Consider the following 21,068-nt stretch of genomic DNA (forward strand, 5'->3'; position numbering starts at 1 on the left):
TGCTTAATACCTCTGACCTTCGGGTCCTATCACATACTTACGATGAGCTCTTCCTACGTGAAGTGCCAAGAGCGGGGCTTCGGGGGAGGGGGCTCCCAGTGTAGGAGAGGCTCCTCCTGCGTGACACTGATGAAGTCACTGGGCAGCAGGGCTCAGGCACCAGACGTCCTGATAGCACTGCCCTGTTCTCTCCCATCCGCTTGCAGGTGGAGAACATCAGCCTCCAGGAAGGGGAGACCATAACCGTGGAAAGCCTGGGGGGCCCTGACCCCCTGCCCCTGGCGAACCAGTCCTTCCTGCTGAGGGGCCAAGTCATCCGCAGCCCCACCCACCAAGCAGCCCTGAGGTTCCAAAGCCTTCCACTCCCCGGTGGGCCTGGCACTTTCCATTTCCACTACCAAGGTAAGGCCTGAGTGACTGAGAGAGAGGAGCCCGCCAAGTCGCGACCCGGCTGGTCTCCTGGGTGGCTTTGGTGTTACTACAGTCTGGGTCGTGAGTGGCTAAAGGATTTGACAATGACCATCTTGGAGGTCTGTAGCTAACCAGCCTGGCTTTCCTCAGCCACCTGGGACCCAGCCTGTGCCCCACATGGCAACTCAGAATGCCTCAGGAAAGGCGCGGGCCACACTCTGAGGAGACCTCTTGCTGGCTGCTGACTTTGAACAGGGTCATTCGGTTTCTCTGATTGTTTTTTCCCTTCTATTTTTATTTTTTTTAGTACACTAGTTGTCATTTCCTAATTTTTCAGATTTTGTGCATTTAATGAGTTTATTTATTTGTTTTGTGTGAGGGCGGCTTGTGGGAGTCAGAGCTCCCCCTTCTGCCGTGTGGGGCCCCAGGGATCGAACTCAGGTCATCAGGCTTGGGGAGCAAGTGTCGTTACATCTGATCATCTCTCTGCCCCTTATTTTCAGTTTTATTAAGAAAGATAATTTCACCTTACATAGGGAATCAAGACTAATCCATTCATTACTGATAAAATTTGGAAATATTTTCTGTAAAATGTTTAGTATTTATTCTAGGCTTGGTGGTGCGTGCATTTAGTCCCAGCACTGGAAAGGCTGAAGGAGGCAGAGCTCCATGTGTTCGAGGCCAGCCTGGTCTACATACTGAGCTCCAGGCCACCCAGGTCTATGCACTGAGATTCTGTCTCAAAACCAACCCCCCCCCCCACCCAAAAGAAAGCAATTAAAACTATTTGATTGCAATTAATCTGCTGTAATATTTCTACAAATTCAGAGTCGAGTCCCCACCTTCACCACAACTCTCATTGATTTTGAAAACATTTAAAACTACAGAAAAGTAAAAAAAAAAAAAAGAGAGACAAAATGTCTTACATGTCACAGTTCAGAATTAACCAGGGTCTTCACGTATTATTTGTAGCACATACTCCTGATGCTCAGAGAACAAGTTGACAGGAGACGTCTTCTTCTTTTACCATGTAGGTTCAGGGGGTTGAACTCTGTCAAGCTTGACAGTAGACGCCTTTACGGGACAAGTCATCTCACCAGCCCTTGTGTTGCTCAGGCTGACCTCAAATTCACCATGACCCTCCTGCCTCGGCCTCCAGCCTGAGCTACCACGCTGGCTGGAATGAATGCTTATAGAAAGTGCTGGAGCTGCTTTCCCAGTGCTCCGGCCCACACTCAGTGCTTTTCCCTTCTCTGCTCTTCACAGGCCATCACTATCTGACTCCTCCCTTTCCTGCTGTAAAATAAGGCTAAACCATCTAGACCACCAAGTGACGGCTTGGCTTTAAACAAAAAAGCACTTAGCGTGTCCTCCACCAAGGTTGCAGGATGAGAGGGGAGACCTCTCTTGTCCACCCCTTTCCCTGGGCTGGAAGTCAGTTCCATCCTTCGCAGGGTTTACTTTAATTCAGACCCTGGAGCACTAATAGGGAAATAATTGGTAGGAACAATCAAGGCATTGTCTTGCATTGGCATGGACCACTTGTGCAGCCCTGCAGAGGGGGAAGGGCTGCCGGGTGGGCCAGCACTCTGGAGCTAGGAATGCTCCGACCCTGTCTGCTCACCTTGGCAAGGCCAGGGGGTGGGTGGGTGGGTGGGGGCTCTGCTCACCTTGGCAAGGCCAGGGGTGGGTGGGTGGGGGCAGCCTGATATGACAGCAGGGATCCTAGTGGTGGGCAGACGTTGTTCAGGCTCTCAGCAGAGGTGGGTCCCCCACCCAGGCAGGGGTGACCATCTGGGCGGCCCCTCCAGCCTCCCTAATGGCTCATCAATCCTCCTCAGCAGCAGGCATAATTTCATGCCACAGTAACCTTTTCTCTTGCTGCAAATTCCTTTGCACAGAACTCCAGTTCCCTCTTTGTGCTGCCAGAACGCACTGGAGGCCAGAGGCCTTAGCAAGGGGAAGCAGATCCCTAGGAGACACTGGGAGAGCTGGCCCACTCCTGCTCTTTTATCCCAGAAGCCCTCCCTCCTCTGCCCAGTTTTTGTCAATGATCAGCTCTTTCCTTAATGAGTGTAATTCCCCTAATTATAGACTGTAATTAGCCCTGATCCCAGAGATGGGAACAGGAGGAGCCTGTGCTCACGGGCGCTTCTCGTGGCCCCGGAGAAAGAGGGTGCCAGAAGACTGAGTGAGGGCCTGGGAACCCCCACCTATGCAGACTGCTGTCCAAGCTGACAGAGGAGGTCACAATTATGAGCTTCCACACAGTCCTTGTGGCCGGATAGATTCCTCTGGCCCAGGCCCAGTCCGGGTGGGGAGGGAACATGCCCGATAGGCTCCTCCCTCCTCCATCCTAGCATTCCTGGCACTGGACTTGGCTCCAGAAACAAGCCGCCAGCAAGAAAATAACTCAACAGATTGTGGTGGTGCAGACTCCCTGGGAAACGGTTGGTTGTCATGGCAACGGGAGGAAGCTCATCTTGGGAAGTGGCACTTACTTACCCATGATGGAGTCTGGGGGCGCCTTTCAACGCCACCAGCCTCCCGCTTGCACATCATCCCAGCCCACTCCCTTCCCAGGTTGTGCCGGGACTCACAGGGAAGATGACATTGCAGGCGCTGAGCCTGACACCTGGCCTATGGCTCCCAGGGTGACAGACAGCTCCTCACCCATCCTCCCTGGCCTAGCCTAGCGGGGAGGGAATCGTATGCTGAACAACCTCCAAGGCCAGCCTCATCTGCTGCTACGCTCATGGTTCTCCCCAGGCCAGGATTCCATATTAACCGGGGTCAGGCAGGAAGCAGAGGGCATCGAGAGCCCGCAACTCAAACCCCTACCCTAGCACACACTTCCAGTATGATGAGGGTTCAGACAGGCCCCCTGGACCTCAGTGTCTCCCAACCTCAGCTTTCCTTATCATTACGTGGGTTAACAGCCCCTATCCCTACTTTCTTTCTCCCAAGAATATTAGGGGTACTAAGCAAGAAGGGGTGTGCATCTAAACCGAGGGGATCTGACCCCAGAACCCATCTCCCAAACATTGTTCTTAACCACCTGCCAATCACAACTACCTCTTATTAGTCACACCGTCAAAACTCTCTTCTTCTTTTCACATAGTAACTAAGAATAAGAAGGTATGATAAGCCTCAAAACTGAGTCACGGTCACCTCGAGCTGTGGGAGCCCATCTGCCCAAAGGCATCCCCTTTTTCTACTCACATCAAGGCGCGGTGACACAGCCAAGCCTTCTCCTCACTTTTCTCCTTGTCTGCTCCAGGCAATCTTAGACGCTAGGCAAACTCCCCGTTTATAAGCTATTTCTGGGGCTTAGCCTAAGGCTTAGGGTTTACCAGGCCATTTTGTGGGATATGCTGCCACTATGTGGTCACAAGTGGTATGGCAACTCCAAAAGCTACCAGGTTTCCCAGAGTAGCTAATCCCACCTCAAACTTCAAAAAAGTAAGTGCCAGGACAGCCAGGGCTCTGTGTAACAGAGAAACCCTGTCTATTGGGGGGGGGGGGAACCCTTCCACTGTCTTTAAAAGTCATTTGCTGACCTACTGACCTTGTCTCTTAGTAATGTTGGAAGTACATCTATAAAGTGTCACCAACACAACTGACTAACCCTGAGTTTAAGAAGGATGCCAATGGGTATGCCGAAGAAGCAGACACAGCAAAGAGCACCTCAGCCCCACACAAAAAAACTACAGGCAACTATGGGATGCCGAGAGCAGGGAGAAATAATCCCCCCCCCAAGGAAGAGCACAGCGATTGGTTATCCAGTACCAAACGGCCAGCCCTGAAAACATCCATACATGTAACATGGTCATACTTAAGAACATATATGTACATACTTATACGTATATGCATGTGACAACAGTTAATGGAAAAAAAGGCCACGAATTTGAAAAGGGGTAAAGAGGGTAATGTGGGAGGGCTTGGATGGAGAAAAGGGAAGTGATAAATGATGTCATTATATTATAATTTCAAAAATAGAAGAAAAATGTCAAAAACAAGGCAAGAAAGATGCAAGAGGACTTTATTGCTGGTATTGATCTGTGTAAGATTTTTCAGGAATACTGAGACCATTGCTGTCTGACTTCAGTCTCTCTTGAAATTCATGTTTGCTTCCTACGGGAAAAGTAGCATCCACAAATCATCCGTCATATTTCTCTTTTAGTGCTGAGTCTCAAATATAGGGGAGGGTACCCTACCACTGGGCTATGATATATGCACCCAGACTTCTAGATGATTTGTTATCAGCTAGATGCCAAAGGGCTGGCAGCTTCTGTATGGTTTGGTTTGGTTTGGTTGGTTGTTTTTGAGACATGCTCTAACTATGTAGCCCAGGCTGACCTTGAACTTGGGACCCTTTGGCTTCAGTGCCCCCAGAGATCACAGGTGTGCCACCATACCTGCCAGGCATTTCCAGCCTCACTTAAGAAGAAGGAAACAGCTGGGCAGTGGTGGGGGCACACCTTTAATCCCAGCACTCAGGAGGCAGAGGCAGGTGGATCACTGTGAGTTTGAGGCCAGCTTGGTCTATAGAGTGAGTTCCAGGACAGCCAGGGCTATACTGAGAAACCCTGTTGAAAAAGAAGAAAAAGAAGAAGAAGAGGAGGAGGAGGAGGAGGAGGAGGAGGAGGAGGAGGAGGAGGAGGAAAGTAAATTGTGGGTGTAGGTATAGTATCACTCGCCTTTACTCCCAGCTCTTGGGAGGCAGAGGCAGATGGATCTCTGACTTCTGAGTAGCCTGGTCTACAAAGCGAGTTCCAGGACAACCAGGGATATACAAATCGGGTGGGTGGGGGTGGGAGTGGGGGGTGGGGGGTGGGGGGGTAGAGATGAAGAAGTAAAGAGAAAGCTTAAGTCGGCTGCCCAGTGTGTTACTGGACTTGGGTCAGTCTCCAAGGTTTCAGTTCTCTGGTGTTCTGCTAACCAGCCCCCACTGACCTCTACAAGGGAACAAATGGGATGCTTCTGTGGAGCTTCCATTGCTTCCTCTGATCCCCAAAACACCTGGAGCAGGCCAGGCAGGCCCTCCCCTGCCTCACTGTCACCCATTCTCTCTCTACATAGCCTATCTCCTGAGCTGCCACTTTCCCCGCCGTCCAGCTTATGGCGATGTGACAGTCACCAGCCTCCACCCAGGAGGCAGCGCCCGCTTCCACTGTGCCACTGGCTACCAGCTGAAGGGTGCCAGGTTTCTCACCTGTCTCAATGCCACCCAGCCCTTTTGGGATTCCCAAGAGCCTGTCTGCATTGGTGAGTGGGTCCCCACAGAGAAGGCTCGGTGCCAAACAGAGGTGCAAAGTGTGTGTGTGGGGGGGTCATCTCTGATTTCCATTGCTGCCTAGAACTTTCAATCATTTTCTATCAGGAAGGCAGAAGATGGTCATGCAGATCTGTGGTACTGAGCCAACCTACATTTACATGTCAGCATCACAGGTTGGGTTCAGAGTTGGTTTTCAATGTTGGATGAGCAAAACGTGTGCCTGGATTGCAGAGTGGAGGTGGGACCGGTCAGGGATGACCCGGGCCTTGGCAGACCGCTAGCCACAGGTGGCCTGAGATACCTTCTGCAAGAGGTTTCCTGGCATCCGTGCCTGACAGCTAAGGAATGCTCAACGCTGACCTCTCTGGCCTGGGGCTGCCTCTTCTTCCCCTAAGGAGAGGCTGAGCTGCTTGCCTGGGCCCACCCAGCAGTGAGGGTTTCTGGGACATTTGAACAACAGAATTCATGGAAGGTGAGGGGGCCTGAGAAGGGGCCTGACTTCTGCCCGCAGAGCCCCGCCCGCAGTTCCAGGGAAGGGGGAAAGACAGAGATGCTGAAGAGATGGGTCAGTGGTTAAAAGTGCTTGCTGCTCCTAAAGAGGACTAGGGATCTAGTCCCAGCACACAATCAGGTGGCTCACAGTTGCCTGTAACTCCAGTTCGGGGATCCACAAACACTGCCCTTACATATACACACTCATATACATATAACTTTCAAAAAACAATAAATAAACAAGAAGCACAGATCACTAATTCTAAAACAGGGAGTAAAAGGTACCAAGGAGCACTTGGGAGGCAGAGGCAGGTGGATCGCTGTGAGTTCAAGGCCAGCCTGTTCTACAAATTGAGTCTAGGACAGCCAAAGCTACACAGGGAAGCCCTGTCTCAAAAAAAAAACAAAAACAAAAACAAAAAAGTACCAAGGAAGTCATAACGTGGCTGGCATGGTAGACACAACTGTAATCCCAGCATCAGAAAGCTCGAGGCATGAAAGTATTGAGTTCTAGGACAGCCTGAGCTACAAAACTAGACCTTGCCATAGGGTGGAGGTTGAGGTGACCTGGGAAGAAAGCAGTCGTCCGTTCCCAGTTGGTATTAAGATAGCTCCCCAGAGGAGGTAGCGCTGGAGGAGTGTGAGCCATCCTGCCCGGCTTTTGAACCGCATTTCCTTTTATATTCTGCCTAGTGCTCTCTTGCCTCCAAGGAGCGCCATCTAGTAAGGAGGCTGGAAAGTGGCTTAGTGTGGACAACACTGGCATGGGCTAGTCTCAGTGTGGCAGGTGTATGTGCAAGGGAGGTCAGTTCCTAACCAAGGAGACCTGGAGGGCTTCTCCTGGAGACAGGTGGTCTGGAAAGTTCCCAGAAGCTCAGGTTGGTGAACTCTGTGTGCAGAAACAGCAGGACCTAAGAAGTGTGTCTAAGGGTCCAGGGAGAGAAGACTGACAAGAAGTGAAGGGAAACCCGGTCACAGTGGCCTTGAACTCCATCCATCTAAGCACAATCGAGGGCCATTGAGGGATTCGAAGCCATTGAGTTCGATTTGAAGGCCAGTTCCATGCTGAGACCACGCAGAAAGTTAGAGTGCTCCTCTGTAGAGAATGAGACAAGAGCCGGGTGTGGTGGCGCACGCCTTTAATCCCAGCACTCGCGAGGCAGACGCAGGTGGATCGCTGTGAGTTCGAGGCCAGCCTGGTCTACACAGTGAGTCCAGGACACCACCTCTCTGTGGTGGCTACACAGAGAGACCCTGTCTCAAAAAAAAACAAAACAAACAGAGAGAGGGGGGGAGGGAGGGAGGGAGAGAGAGGGAATGAGACAAGATACATCCTGGGCCCCCAAGATCTAAATTCTACTCTTGTCATCCGGAGCCTTTGGGACAACGGTGTTCTGTGTGAGCAATGGTGGTCTGGCCCCTAAGAGCAGAGCTGTGTGTGTGTGTGTGTGTGTGTGTGTGTGTGTGTGTGTGTGTGTGTGTGTGTGTGTTGTAACAAGAACTATCTGGAACCAGTTTCCTGCTCCAGGCCCCCCTTCCCAGCCTTACTCGCCTTCTATGAATTCTGTTGTCCAAATGTCCCAGAAACCCTCACTGCTGAGTGGGCCCAGGCAAGCAGCTCAGCCTTTCCTTAGAGGAAGAAGAGGCAGCCCCAGGCCAGAGATGTTAGGGTTGAGCATTCCTTAGCTGTCAGGCACGGATGCCAGGAAACCTCCTGCAGAAGGTATCTCAGGCCACCTGTGGCTAGCGGTCTGCCAAGGCCCGGGTCATCCCTGACCGGTCCCACCTCCACTCTGCAATCCAGGCGTTGTTCATCCAACAGTGAAAACCAACTCCAGGACTCTAGGCCTTCCCTGAAAGACGTGGCCTCTGTCCCAAGAGGGCCCTAGCTAAGGGACAGACTGAAACAGATGACTGACTGTTTTATGTTCTGGGGTTCAAATCCTAGGCCTGTTTTCACGCTAGGCAAGCCAGAAAACTAGTTCTAGAAAAATAGCAAGGCGTCTTGCTTGCCATCTCAGCGTTCTAGGTGCTAAGCTAGAGTGCTGCAAGTTCCAAACTAGCCTAGGCCACGCAGGGAAACTGTGTTTCAAAAACAGAAGGCCAGGTGTGGTGGCACATACTTTTAAATCCAGAACTCAGGAGGCAGAAGCAAGTGGATCTTTGTCAGCCTGGTCTACCTAGCAAGTTTCAGGCCAGGGCTACACAGTGAGACCCTGTCCAAAAAAAACAAAAAACAAAAAAAAACAAAAAAAAACAAAAACAAAAAACCAAGGAAGAGGAAGAAGCCAGATGTAATGGCACATGCCTATAAGAGATGGAGGTAGGAGGATCAGCAGTTCAGAAAAAGGAGGGGAAGGAGGGGAAGGAGAAAAGGCGAAGATGGTGTCCAGGCAAAGTCCCTAGGGCCCCATGCAGAGGGTCCAAGGCTGGGGTGGGGAAGAGGTTTGGGAGGCTCCTTTGGCCCAAGCATCAGTCTCCTGCCATCCACAGCTGCGTGTGGCGGAGTGATTCGAAATGCCACCACTGGCCGCATTGTCTCTCCTGGCTTCCCGGGCAACTACAGCAACAACCTCACCTGCCACTGGTTGCTGGAGGCTCCTGAGAGCCAGCGGCTGCACCTGCACTTTGAAAAGGTCTCCCTGGCAGAGGATGACGACAGGTGAGAGGCCGTCCTGCCCGGATGGGAGTTGCCTGACCTTGCAATCCCCACGTAACTGCCCCCTCTTCTGGGCCAGGCTCATCATCCGCAATGGCGACAACGTGGAGGCCCCACCAGTGTACGATTCCTATGAGGTGGAGTACCTGCCCATCGAGGGCCTGCTCAGCTCTGGCAGACACTTCTTTGTGGAGTTCAGTACTGACAGCAGCGGGGCGGCGGCAGGCGTGGCCCTGCGCTATGAGGGTGAGCCTGCTGGAGCCTGACCAGGGTGCTTAGGCTCTTTCTCCTTGCACCCCTAGCCTCTCTGACTGCACCCCTTCACTCCTTCCAAGTTTGGACCTGCTCCCTGCCCCTTTCCTCCAGTCCAAGATTCCTATTCCATGTGTTTTGTGTTGTTTTTTTTTTAAAGGAGCCCTTTATTTGCACCACAGATTTCTAGCCCAAGAGAATGAATCCTCCAGGTTTTAAAAAAGTAAAATGGGCTTCAACACTGGGGCTGGTGGTGGGGAAGTGCTTCAGGAGGCACTGTAGACAGGAGGCACGTACAGGCATGGGCTCACTAACTCATTAAACAGTTATCGAGTGCCTTCTGGATACTAAGCATCAAACTAGCCGACAAGAATACAATGGTTATTCAAGATGCTTTCCTGGCCAAATAGGGTTGGATGCCCTGTTCCCCTGCCTCCTGTTCCAAGTCCAGGATGCACAATTTCCCTGGAGGAGGGAAGGGGTAGGGAGAACACCTGTCCTCTGGCCCTATCCCAGTGGAGGCTGAGCAGGGCTGCGCCTGCCCTGTGGTTCACAGCCTTCCAGCCAGGGCACTGCTACGAGCCCTTTGTCAAATATGGCAACTTCAGCAGCAGTGCACCCTCCTACCCTGTGGGTACCACCGTGGAGTTCAGCTGTGACCCTGGCTACACCCTGGAGCAGGGCTCCATCATCATCGAGTGTGTTGACCTCCATGACCCCCAGTGGAATGAGACAGAGCCAGCCTGCCGAGGTCAGCAGGCACCAGTGGGTTGGGTCTCCCAGGGCGGCAAGCAGGGTGGGTGCTTAGGAGCCAGCCATAGAGCCAGGGGCCAGAGACCCTGTTGAGTGTGATTGATATTTCCCCTAGAAGGATGAGGGGGCGTCCCCTAGCAATGGGTGGGCACTCCTGTGGACAGGTGGCAGCCCTAGGACACCATATTGGAGAGAACGCGCCTTCCCGGGCCCCCCTTCCTTGCAGCCGTGTGCAGCGGGGAGATCACAGATTCTGCGGGCGTGGTGCTCTCTCCAAACTGGCCGGAACCTTATGGCCGAGGGCAGGACTGCATCTGGGGTGTGCATGTGGAGGAGGACAAGCGCATCATGCTGGACATCCGAGTGTGAGTGCCTCGGGTCAGGCAAGCCGGCTCCTGAGGCTGGGGACACCTCTTGTCCAGCCCATATTGGGCCCCTCCCCCAGCCCGTCCTGCCCTGATCCTCCTCCTCTACAGGCTGCGGATAGGCTCTGGGGACGTGCTGACCTTCTACGATGGCGATGACCTGACAGCCCGGGTCCTGGGCCAATACTCAGGGCCCCGTGGCCACTTCAAGCTTTTTACCTCCATGGCTGATGTCACCATCCAGTTCCAGTCAGACCCTGGGACCTCGGCGCTGGGCTACCAGCAGGGATTTGTCATCCACTTCTTTGGTGAGTTTGTCCCTGTCTGACTCAGACTGTGTAGACTCCAAATCATGGCAAGTCAAAGAATGCAGGGCAACCAGGAACCTGTGAGCTCTTTCAGACAAGGGGAACGTCGGAAGGCCCCAAGTGTCACCAGGAGCCTTTGCTTAGAGCAAGAGAGATCTGGGGAGCCAGCAAGCAGAACCCCCTAACAAAAACAGGGAGCTACAGAAAAGTGTTGGTGCCTTCCTTTCTGACAGTCTTGAACGGAAGTGATGACCTCCCTCGCTCTGCTTTGCTCATCTTTCAGGCCTGAGGAGCTGGCCAAGTGCTTCTGAGAGCAGAGCCAAAAGCCAAAGTGACAGTTCTAGAACCTTGGAGACTCAGTGATGTCAGGGAGCAAGCAAAGTGGGGGTCGGGGACTCAAAGAGAGTTTGAGTCCCTGAACCTGCGCAGGCCAGTCTAGGCGCAGGATAATCTTCAAGACCCAAAGGAACCTCAGGGTTGGCGCCAGCTAGCACAGTCGCTTTGCTGCTGGCCGAGGGGCTGCATCTCCCTGCTTCTGTGTCCCCAGAGGTACCCCGCAATGACACTTGTCCAGAGCTACCGGAGATCCCCAATGGCTGGAAGAATCCATCACAGCCTGAGCTGGTGCACGGCACCGTGGTCACCTACCAGTGCTACCCTGGTTACCAGGTGGTGGGATCCAGTATTCTCATGTGCCAGTGGGACCTAAGCTGGAGCGAGGACCTGCCCTCATGCCAGCGGGGTGAGTGTGCCTGACTCCTGTGTGCTGAGAGAAAATCTAGCATTGGTCCTGTTTCTGCTAGCATCCTTCCTTCTCCTCCTCCTCCTCCTCCTCCACTTCCTCCTCCTCCTCCTCTTCCTTCTTCCTTGTCCCTCAGTTTCCTTAACTGTGAAATGGGATGACCCTTTGTCAGGGGACTTCCAGTGAGTACTTCGAGCATCTCCTGGCTGACTGAAAGCCAGACAAGCGCTTGCTGACTCAACGCATGGGAAGGGGATCAATGGCTTTGTTGACCTTAGTGAGTGGGGAGAGGGGAAAATGATAGGCACAGTCAGGCGTGGAGTGCTATATACCAATCACCTCAGCATTCAGGAAGGTGAGGCAGGAGATTCAGGAGTTTGAAGATTGCCTGAGGTACAGTGTGAGACATTTTTCTCCAAAAAAGGGGGTGGGAGAGAGATAGCTGGGTGGCTAAGAGCCCTTACTGATCTGCAGAAGACCTAGGTTTGGTTCCCAGCACCCACATCAGGCAGTTCACAGCCTCCTGTAGCCAAATCCAGGAGACAGGAAACCTTTTTCTAGCCTTAGTCACGCACGCACGCACGCACACAAGCATGCACATAAATTAAAAAAAAAATTGGGGGCTGGAGAGATGGCTCAGTGGTTAAGAGTACTCACTGACTGCTCTTCCAGAGGTCCTCAGTTCGATTCCCAGCAACCACATGGTGGCTCACAGCCATCTATAATGAGATCTGGTGCCCCCTTCTGGCCTGCAGGTGTACAAACAAGCAGAATAATATACATAATTATAAGTAAATAAATCATTTTTTAAAAATGAAGTGAAGGGGCTGGAGAGATGGCCCAGAGGTTAAGAGCACTCACTGCCTGTTCTTCCAGAGGTCCTGAGTTCAATTCCTAGCAACCACATGGTGGCTCACAGCCATCTATAATGAGATCTAGTGCCCTCTTCTGGCGTGCAGGCGCACATGTAGGCAGAACACTGTATATGTAACAAATAAATAATCTTTATATATAAAAAAAAAATGAAGTGAAGAAACAAAAAGGCTGGGAATGTAGCTCACTGCTAGAGTGCCACCTGACATTCATGCCGTCCTGGATCCCAGCACTGAAAAAAGAAAAAGAAAAATGTAGACATTCAAATGAGAATAGAGCCATATAGTCTGGCATTAGCTGGCCTGTAACTCTTGAAGAACTCCAGAATTAACAGCCCCCCCCCCGCCTCTTTCTCCGTCTCCCTCCCTCCTGCCCCTCCCTTGCTCCCTCCCCCCCTTTCTCTCTGTTTCTCGCCCCCTGCCCCCCCCACTCCTCCCACCCCCGCCTCTTGCTCCCACTCTCTGCTATGTTTCTAGCCCAGACTGGCCTCAAACTCCTATGAAGCTGAGGATTACCCTGAACTTCTGATTCTCCTGCCTCCACTTTCTTAATACTGGGATTGCATCCACTTTCTGGCGTGCTGGGGTTTCAGCCGTGCGCCACCAGGCCGGGTCTATGCAGTGCTGTGCACTAAATCCAGGGTTGCATGCACGCTGTGAAAGCACTCTTACTGAGCTCCATCCCCAGACACTGAGCCTGCCCTGCTTCCCTCCTTCCCTCTCCGTCCATAGTGACATCCTGCCATGACCCAGGGGACGTGGAACACAGCCGCCGCCTCATATCCAGCCCCAAGTTTCCTGTGGGGGCAACTGTGCAGTACATCTGTGACCAGGGCTTTGTGCTGACCGGCAGTGCCATCCTCACCTGCCACGATCGGCAAGCTGGCAGCCCCAAGTGGAGTGATAGGGCCCCCAAGTGTCTCTGTAAGTTCCGAGTGGGGAGGACGGGGAGCCTTGGTCGAAGGACCTGTCACTGTCCCCTGACTCTGCCTGCCTTGCAGTGGAACAGTTTAAGCCATGCCACGGCCTCAGCGCCCCCGAGAATGGTGCCCGCAGCCCCGAAAAGCGGCTCCACCCAGCAGGAGCCACCGTCCACTTCTCCTGTGCCCCTGGTTATGTGTTGAAAGGCCAGGCCAGCATCAAATGCGTGCCTGGCCACCCCTCACATTGGAGTGATCCCCCACCCATCTGTAGGGCTGGTGAGTACTACCCCCACCCCTCCCCACGCCCCTGGTCTGGACCATAGAACTATCTTAGTAGAGCAATTCCACCTTCAGACTCAGAAGCCCGTGGCCACGCCCTTTCCTGTTCCCCAGTCTCTGCTAGTCTCTGACCTAATGTCAGAGAGGCAATTGGCGGCTTGGCCCACCAGGCTCACCCTCTGCCCCTGGCCTTCCCCCTCTTGTTCCAGCCTCTCTGGATGGGTTCTACAACGGCCGTAGCCTGGATGGTGAGTCCCCATGCTTGAGAGCCAGATATGACCCCCCCCTCCCCTCGCCCCCCACCCCGCTGCACCTGGTTCTTGCAGCTCCCGGACCATGGGTTCCCACAAATCAAAGGCAGAGAAAGAGCAGTGTGGGCCTATCAGGCCGTAAGGCTTCTTCCCCACCCTAGCCAGCTAATGGGAGCTGGTCTCTGGATGCCCTTGAGAAGGGAGGGGACGTAGGCTCCAGGGGACAGGGACATCAGCTCTAATCCCACCCATCCTTTGCTTTCAGTTGCCAAGGCACCTGCAACCTCCAGTGCCCTGGATGCTGCCCACATGGCAGCTGCCATCTTCTTGCCGTTGGTGGCCATGGTGCTGCTGGTGGGAGGTGTGTACCTCTACTTCTCCAGGTGAGCCTTTTTTTTTTTTCTGTTCTGCATGCCCAACTCGTCCCTGCCCTGCACTCCTGACTCACAGGGCTTTTCTGTCCTCACAGGTTCCAGGGGAAAAGTCCTCTGCAACTTCCCCGAACTCAGCCTCGCCCCTATAACCGCATCACAGTGGAGTCAGCATTCGACAATCCGACTTACGAGACTGGAGTAAGTATCCACGTTAGCCCAGATGCCTCTGCAGGACTCGCTCTTTGGCTCCTCGCGTGGGTATGCCTGAGGGTCCTGCCGGGCCCTCCTACTTTCCCCCTTTGCCTCGGGAAGGCGGGTTCTGACTTGACAGATCTCTCCTACACGTTTCCAACTCCCCGCAGTCTCTTTCCTTTGCAGGAGACGAGAGAATATAAAGTGTCCATCTAGGCAGCGGGAGCAGCCTGGGGATGCGCGTGCAGTTGTCCTGCATCACAGGCCAGTGGCAGGGCTCCCAGCTCTCTGCTGTCCCCTCATCTCCTGTACATACCACCTGGGAAGAGGCCACCAATCCCTCACAAAGTCGTGCCCTCCCCTGCCTGCACGGTGACTTATTTTCTTGGTACCGCTGCCCGCTTAGGGCCCTTCAGGGGGCACCTGACTTGGCCAAGAACATAGCTGGAGCGCATTACCACCAGCCAGTTTTCTCCTGCTTCCCTTATGCCCTGGACCTCCAGTCTGGGAGCTGCAGGCGGAGCAGGGCCACTTTGTCCACGTACTCACCATGCAGCCCTGGCATGTGGGAACTCCAGGAGAGCTGACTTGACAAGCGGTGGAAATGGGACCAGGGCGCACTGACGAGGAGGTCAAAACCAGTGGCCAGAATTGTTCTCAGCAGTGACTTCCTGCCAACGCCAGCCTCTCGGGGAGGTGTCTAGTCCCTGGCTACAGGCTCAGAATTGGACAGATACGCCTTCTGCCCTGTCCTGGGGAGGTGACGATTTTAAGGTTTAAGGACTCTACCCCAAACTCAGGCTGGGCTCCACTGGTCCACACCAAAGCAGGACACCCTACTGCTCCCCCTGGCACCCCTCTATCCCGAGGAAGGACAGATCTTCCTTGATGTTTATCTGGCTGTTATAAATGTCCCCTTCCCCATCATGGGTCCTCTTCCTGCCACTGTGTCATGGCATGCCAGGAGAGGGCAGGTTCACTCTGGAGAGGAGCAGCCGTCCAAGGACCCAGGAACGTGGCACAGAACAGAAAGGCAGAAAAAAAAACAAAACAAAAAAACAAAAAAACCCAAGAGGAAGCTCAGTCCGGACTGCGGGCCACTTTGTACAGATGATGTATTATATGGGGTCTGGGATCCAGCCAGAGGACAATCTTTTATTTCTGTTGTTTCCTTATTAAAATGGTGTTTTTTGAAGAAAAAAAAATCAGTGTGGATGGTTGCTTTCTTGGAGGGAAGAGAAGTGGCAGATGAATGCAATGTGGCCCTTGGCATGTGGAGACCTGCTGGATGCAGAGTAGATCATTCCCAGATTTTTCGTTTTGTTTTTTGAGACAGGGTTTCCCTGTGTAGCCTTGGCTGTCCTGGACTCGCTTTGTAGACCAGGCTAGCTTCAAACTCACAGCGATCCACCTGCCTCTGCCTCCCAAGTGCTGGGATTAAAAGTGTGCGCCACCACCACCCCCCGGCCATTCCCAGATTTTATGAGAAAAAAAAAAGGTAGATATAAAATGTTATGTGTTAAATAGGTGATGCTGCCCCAAAGGCATTAGTATTACAGACGGCTGGGGAGATGAGAGGCTCCGGAGGTTTATGCCTCAGGGGTGAGGGAGCCCGTAAGTCAAGGGCCCATCAACCTCCAACGCTTTGTCTCCTCCTCTTTGCCACAGTTAGAACCATAGATTGGCCCAGTCCCGAGGCCCTTTTAATTCCAGTGGACTGCCGAGAAGGCCAGAAGTCGGACGCATCGTTCCTCCCGTTTCTTCTGCCGAGCGAAGCTTGAGAGATTGGAGTGAGAGCCATAGACTAATGAGCCATACGTGAACCTTTCTACGTAAGGCCTGGCTTGGCTTGGCCTCAAAAACATCCAGCTGTGAGCAAGAGGGCAGGGCGGCTCAGAGGCTCCCCAGACAGGCCAGAACCCTGCTAATGGCCTCTTTAAAGTGGCTGCTGAAAACACACATGCAAGTAACATTATACAAACTGGGTGGGTTGTACTTATGGATTTAGAACTGTGTATATACATCATATGTTCACATATGTATGTGACAATTAATTTTAAAAGATGTCATGAATTTCAAAAAGAGCAAGAAGGGATATATATGGGAGGAGTTGGAAGGAGAAAAAGAAAGGGAGAAATGACATGATTCTGTTTTCATCTCAAAAAATGAAAGAAGCTGAGCAGTATGGCAAACACCTTTAATCCTAGCTCTCGGGAGGCAGAGGTAGACAGATCTCTGACTCTGAGGCCAGCCTGGGCTACAGGACAGCCTGGGCTACTCAAGAGAAACCCTATCTCAAAAAAAAAATCCAAAAAACAAAAATAAGAGAAATAATTTTGTAAAAGGTGGTGACTGGCTGCCAGGATATACTTAATTTCCCCCCTTCCCTATGGCCCCTAAAACCTTCTGAGATGAAAATATCGTCCCAGGAGGCAGGCAATAGACAATTAGGGGCACTCGGAAGCTATAAAACAAAAATCCCTGAAAGGAGGACAAGCAGCCACTAGCACCTTCCGCTTCTAAGTCTTCAGCGGAAGTCGTGGACCAGAAATACCTCCCAGGCTCTGTACAACGGGTTTCAGTTCCTTCATAGTGCAGTGCCTAGATTGACCACAAGAGGTCGCTTCCAGAGGCATCTGCATCCCACCTGCTCTCTTTCCTGAAGTCCCCTTGAATACCTACCTAGGGCTGGAGCTCTCCAAGGTGGCACCAAGCCCTGCCCGCACTGGGCTGACCTCATCCTCAGGCTCAAAACAAAACAAAACAAAACAAAAAACAAACAAACAAACAAACAAACAAAAAGAAACAAAACACCTCCCCTTGGTGGGGAGGCCTGGTAGCACTCAAAGAAAGAATAAGCAGGCTACCAAGATGAGACTTGATAGCCTATGACCATATAGTGGGGCAGGAGGTCCCCCTCGGTCATAGATCTAGGGGAGGGGAATAGGGTGAAAGCGGGAGGGAGGGAGGGGGGAATGGGGGGATACAAAGGATTGGGATAGCAATTGAGTTGTAATTTGAATAAGTTGATAAAATTAAAAATTATTAAAAAAAGAAAGAAAGAAAAGAAAAAAAGGGAGGGGTCTGTAGTGATTTGTTCCTCTGTCAAGAGAGCCAACTTTTATTTTCCTCATTAGCCCACTGCCCGCTCCTGTTTTCAGTGCAACGGATGTGTTGATCAAAGCAAAGCCTTGCTCGCTGGGCGTGTGCCAGCGGCTTACTTCTCTGCCCAGTAACACCTCCAGGCTGACACAGCAGCACAGCTGTGCTCTGGGGAGTAGGAAGGATGCCAAGGAGAGAGGGCATATGAGGTTCCAACTTCTGAGGTTATGTAGTTGAAGGAGGCAGAACGCCTGGCCTCTTCTGTTCACGGAGCCTAGCTCAGGCCTCGCCTCTGAGAGTCACGTCACAGTCCTATAGATACTAGTCTACTGTTGGCAGAAGCAACAGAAGAGCAGGCAATTTGCATGACATTCTCCACTTCCCCATGACGTTATTCTTTCCAGGCACCAAAATAGGGCCATCAGAGAAGTCACACGTACACACACACACACCACACACAAACACACACATATACACACACTACACACACCACACCACACCACACCCACACACCCCACACACACACAGAAACAGAGAAAAAAATTCACACATTCATGTCCTTTTTGACTTAAGAGTCCTGACTGTCCTAAAAGGAGGAGCAACAATTCCTCGGATAATAAACATGTTGTAGTGGACAAAGTCTGACCTGTGAATCAAGAAATGTTTCCCTTTTTTTTTTTTAAGCATTTCATTTAACTTTAATTTATGTGCGTTGGTGTGAGAGTGTCCGATCTTGGAGTTACAGTTTGTGAGCTGCTATGTGGGTGCTGGGATTTGAACCCGGGGCCTTATGGAAGAGCAGGCAGTGCTCTTACCCACTGAGCCAGCTCTCCAGTCCCAAGAAATGTTTCCTTTTTAGGTTTGCTATAAACTTAATGCGTAACCTAAGCAAATCATTGCTCCATTCTGTGTATCTGGAAATGAAGAATTTAAATCAAATAGTCTCCACGTCCTTCCAAGTTTTATGACTCTGAGAAAGATGTGTGCAGTAGTAGCATACGTTAATCCAAAAAATGGGACCGGAGGCAGAGGCAGTTGGATTTGAGTTTATGGCCAATCTGGTCTACATAGCAGGTTCTAGGGCAGCTAGGGCAGCGGAGTAAGACTTTGTCTTTAGAGGGGGGTTGGCGAGAGGGGGCCGGCACGCAATAGCATGTCACCAATATCGATTAACGCTTAGTGGGGCTCATCCATTCTGCGTCATCTTCAGGTAGGCAGAAATATCTGTCTATATCGGAAAACGGTAACAAGGGGATAAGAGCGCGCATCCAAAGAGAGCACGTCTGTGCGAGAGGTCCAAACTACAAATACCAGTATGCAATACGGAAGCTCTCAAAAGAATCCCTTCCCGGCAGGCTTTTCCCTCGTACAACCACCGGTACAATGCAGCGTCCGCGCGCGGAACTACAACTCCCACAACCCTTCAGACACATCGCGATTCTTACTCCCAGGGCGCAATGCGTTCCCGTTCACCCTTTGAACACTGCGCTTTGCAAGTTGGGGATTGAAGTCGGCTGTAGGCAGGTAGCTGGGCGTTGCCAGGATTACGGACTGTTTTGGGCTTTTGACTTCCTCTTTAAGAGTAGTTCCCGGGGACAGTGGTAAAGAGAGAGCAGTAACAGCCAGTTTCAACTATCCTTGGTTTCCATCGCGACGCTAGGCAGCGACACTCGTGCTAAAGTTAAGTGTCTATAATGGAAATTAAGTGGAAGCAGCAGTCACCCAACCCATCACCAAAAGCATCGTTTTTTGTTTTTTTGTCGCAATGGCTTTTTTTTCCCCCCTCTTTACCAATATGGCGGCCTGGTCCAGCCACACCTGCCACCGGAGCCAAACAGCTCACTACAACATCCTTAGGAGTACTGCTGCAGCCGAAAGCCTACCAGCTCCACACATCACATGCTCCTCCTTGGTCGTGACTGAGGACCCCAAGGGCATGGTAGCCCAAATACCATCACCAAAATGGCGAAAGGAAAAGCTTTTTCTTGTGCAGGCCGCCAGGTGACAATACGCCTGCGCGTGAGGGAAGGGAGGGTAGCACCCCAACAACGCGTGCGCGGGAACAGAGACCGTGGTCCGCACACAAACACCAATGAGGGAAGCGTCCCCGAGTTCTTGCGGCTGCGCCGTGACCCCTACGCTCTTTCCCAGGCGCCCGAGCGAGACCCTCAGGTCCCGCCCTTTAGTCTCAGTACGCTGGCGCACGGCAGAAAGGCGGTGCTTCTGGGCTCCAGACGAATGCCAGCGCGGCTGCGCGCTGGGGGGTACCCCATCACCGCGGCTGCGCGGGAGCCAGGCCGCCGGCTGTCACTGCGGTTGCGCGCGGCGAGCGGCGATCCCGGGGCGCCTGCGCGGGTGGCTTTGCGGGCGCTCGCGGTAAGTTTGCGCCAAGTGCGCGGCAGCCGGGACGCAGACGGCAGCGGCGGCGAGAGGCGGAGCCCGGGGACCACCCCCCTTCATCCTCCCCCGAGTCACCTCACGTACCACAACCTCACCTAACCTCTCACCCCCACCCCCACCCCTTCTCTCCGGTCCCCCCAACCCCGGGATGGCAGCGTCCTCCAGCCTTCCCGGCCGGACCAGCGGTCGCCAGCGCCAGCTTTAGCCTGTGGGCCTAGGCCCCGCCGAGGCCTGACCCCCCCTCCCCGGAGCCGGGATCCACTGTGCAGCCAGCCGCCGGGCCGGGGCTGAGGGGTTGCTCCCCTCTCACGGCCCGTGGGGAGGACGCTGCCGTCCCAGGGACTGGGGGCCGGGGGGTGGGGGGGAGCCAGGGCGAGGAAGTCGGAACCTGTGTTGCGAAGAGAGAAGGGGACCGGGGGTCAGGAGTGCCCCCTTCCCCCGCCTCCCCCCTCCCCCCGGGGCTGGGGGGGCCGGAGCCGTGAGCGCCCAGCCCGGGAGGTGGATGAATGTGGGAGAAAATGGAGACCAAGACGATCGTGTACGACTTGGACACGTCGGGGGGGCTGATGGAGGTAAGAGTGGCCCTCACTCTCTTTCCCCCAGCGCCGGGAGGGAACCTCCGCCCCACAAAGCCTGCCCTAAGCTCGAAGCGCCAGAGGGCCGGGAAAGGGGAGGGGGGGGTGTTTCTTCCTCACCCAGTCTCTTCCCTCCCATCTTTGCAATTTGGGGGGTGGGGGGACTGAGCTCAGCTTCCGAGGACGTTTGCAGCAGTTTCACCTACCCGCCGCCCTCGATTCGCTCCTGAGGCTTCAGCCCACTCCATCTCATTGCACCGGCAGGCCTCCCCACCCCCTTCTTGTCGGTCCCTTTGTGCTTCCCCCCTTGCACGTCCGGGTACCAAGCTTCGGGCCTCTCCTGAGCCTGGCTTTGGAGTCCCCCACTGTCCATACAAGGAAGTGGCGAGAAGGGAACCGCGCACCCTCTCCCCATCCCCCCCCCCCGATCCTCCCCATTTGGAAGGAGCTTTCCTCGTTGTGCTGCAGGAACGCAATTAGGGTGGGCTTCCCCCCTGGTTCCGGGGACCGAGAGGTTCTGGAAGCAGCCTGGATGGGAGGGAGAAGGACAAAAGGGGGTAGAGGGGTGGGTGACGGAGAAGCCGCGACGGGGGGACTACGGGCCGCCCAGGAGCTCCGAATGTGCACACACGCCGTTTGTATGTGTGTGCAGCAAATCCAAGCTCTGCTGGCTCCCCCAAAGACGGACGAGGCAGAAAAGCGGAGTCGGAAGCCAGAGAAGGAGTCCCGGAGAAGCGGCAGGGCCACCAACCACGACAGCTGCGATAGCTGCAAGGAAGGTGGGGATCTCTTGTGCTGCGATCACTGCCCTGCCGCCTTCCACCTCCAGTGCTGGTAAGG

General features: G+C 53.4%; 2 protein-coding genes across 4 annotated transcripts in view; both read left to right on the forward strand.

Moving 5' to 3' along the window:
* Window positions 1-15,357, forward strand: part of SEZ6 (seizure related 6 homolog) — a 48,689-nt gene extending 33,332 nt beyond the window's left edge. Inside the window, exons 4-17 of one of the 2 annotated variants that reach the window (XM_084749312.1) lie at window positions 207-402; window positions 5,494-5,679; window positions 8,675-8,843; window positions 8,920-9,086; window positions 9,649-9,843; window positions 10,072-10,210; window positions 10,322-10,518; window positions 11,066-11,260; window positions 12,865-13,056; window positions 13,134-13,331; window positions 13,544-13,582; window positions 13,851-13,968; window positions 14,055-14,157; window positions 14,322-15,357. In XM_084749312.1, the coding sequence (XP_084605438.1) occupies window positions 207-402; window positions 5,494-5,679; window positions 8,675-8,843; window positions 8,920-9,086; window positions 9,649-9,843; window positions 10,072-10,210; window positions 10,322-10,518; window positions 11,066-11,260; window positions 12,865-13,056; window positions 13,134-13,331; window positions 13,544-13,582; window positions 13,851-13,968; window positions 14,055-14,157; window positions 14,322-14,354 (2,127 nt within the window). In that variant the 3' untranslated portion in view covers window positions 14,355-15,357. The remainder of the gene's footprint in view (window positions 1-206; window positions 403-5,493; window positions 5,680-8,674; window positions 8,844-8,919; window positions 9,087-9,648; window positions 9,844-10,071; window positions 10,211-10,321; window positions 10,519-11,065; window positions 11,261-12,864; window positions 13,057-13,133; window positions 13,332-13,543; window positions 13,583-13,850; window positions 13,969-14,054; window positions 14,158-14,321) is intronic. The other variant, XM_084749313.1, reaches the window with a different exon arrangement.
* A 4,234-nt stretch (window positions 15,358-19,591) lies between these two features.
* The window catches only part of PHF12 (PHD finger protein 12), a 48,290-nt gene continuing 46,813 nt past the window's right edge, over window positions 19,592-21,068 (forward strand). The window contains exons 1-2 of one of the 2 annotated variants that reach the window (XM_084747948.1): window positions 19,592-20,225; window positions 20,881-21,062. In XM_084747948.1, the coding sequence (XP_084604074.1) occupies window positions 20,160-20,225; window positions 20,881-21,062 (248 nt within the window). In that variant the 5' untranslated portion in view covers window positions 19,592-20,159. Of the gene's footprint in view, window positions 20,226-20,745; window positions 21,063-21,068 lie in introns of those variants that run through there. The other variant, XM_084747947.1, reaches the window with a different exon arrangement.

Source organism: Acomys minous (assembly GCF_964271855.1).
Source record: "Acomys minous genome assembly, chromosome: 12".
In the NCBI taxonomy this organism is placed as follows: Eukaryota; Metazoa; Chordata; class Mammalia; order Rodentia; family Muridae; genus Acomys; species Acomys minous.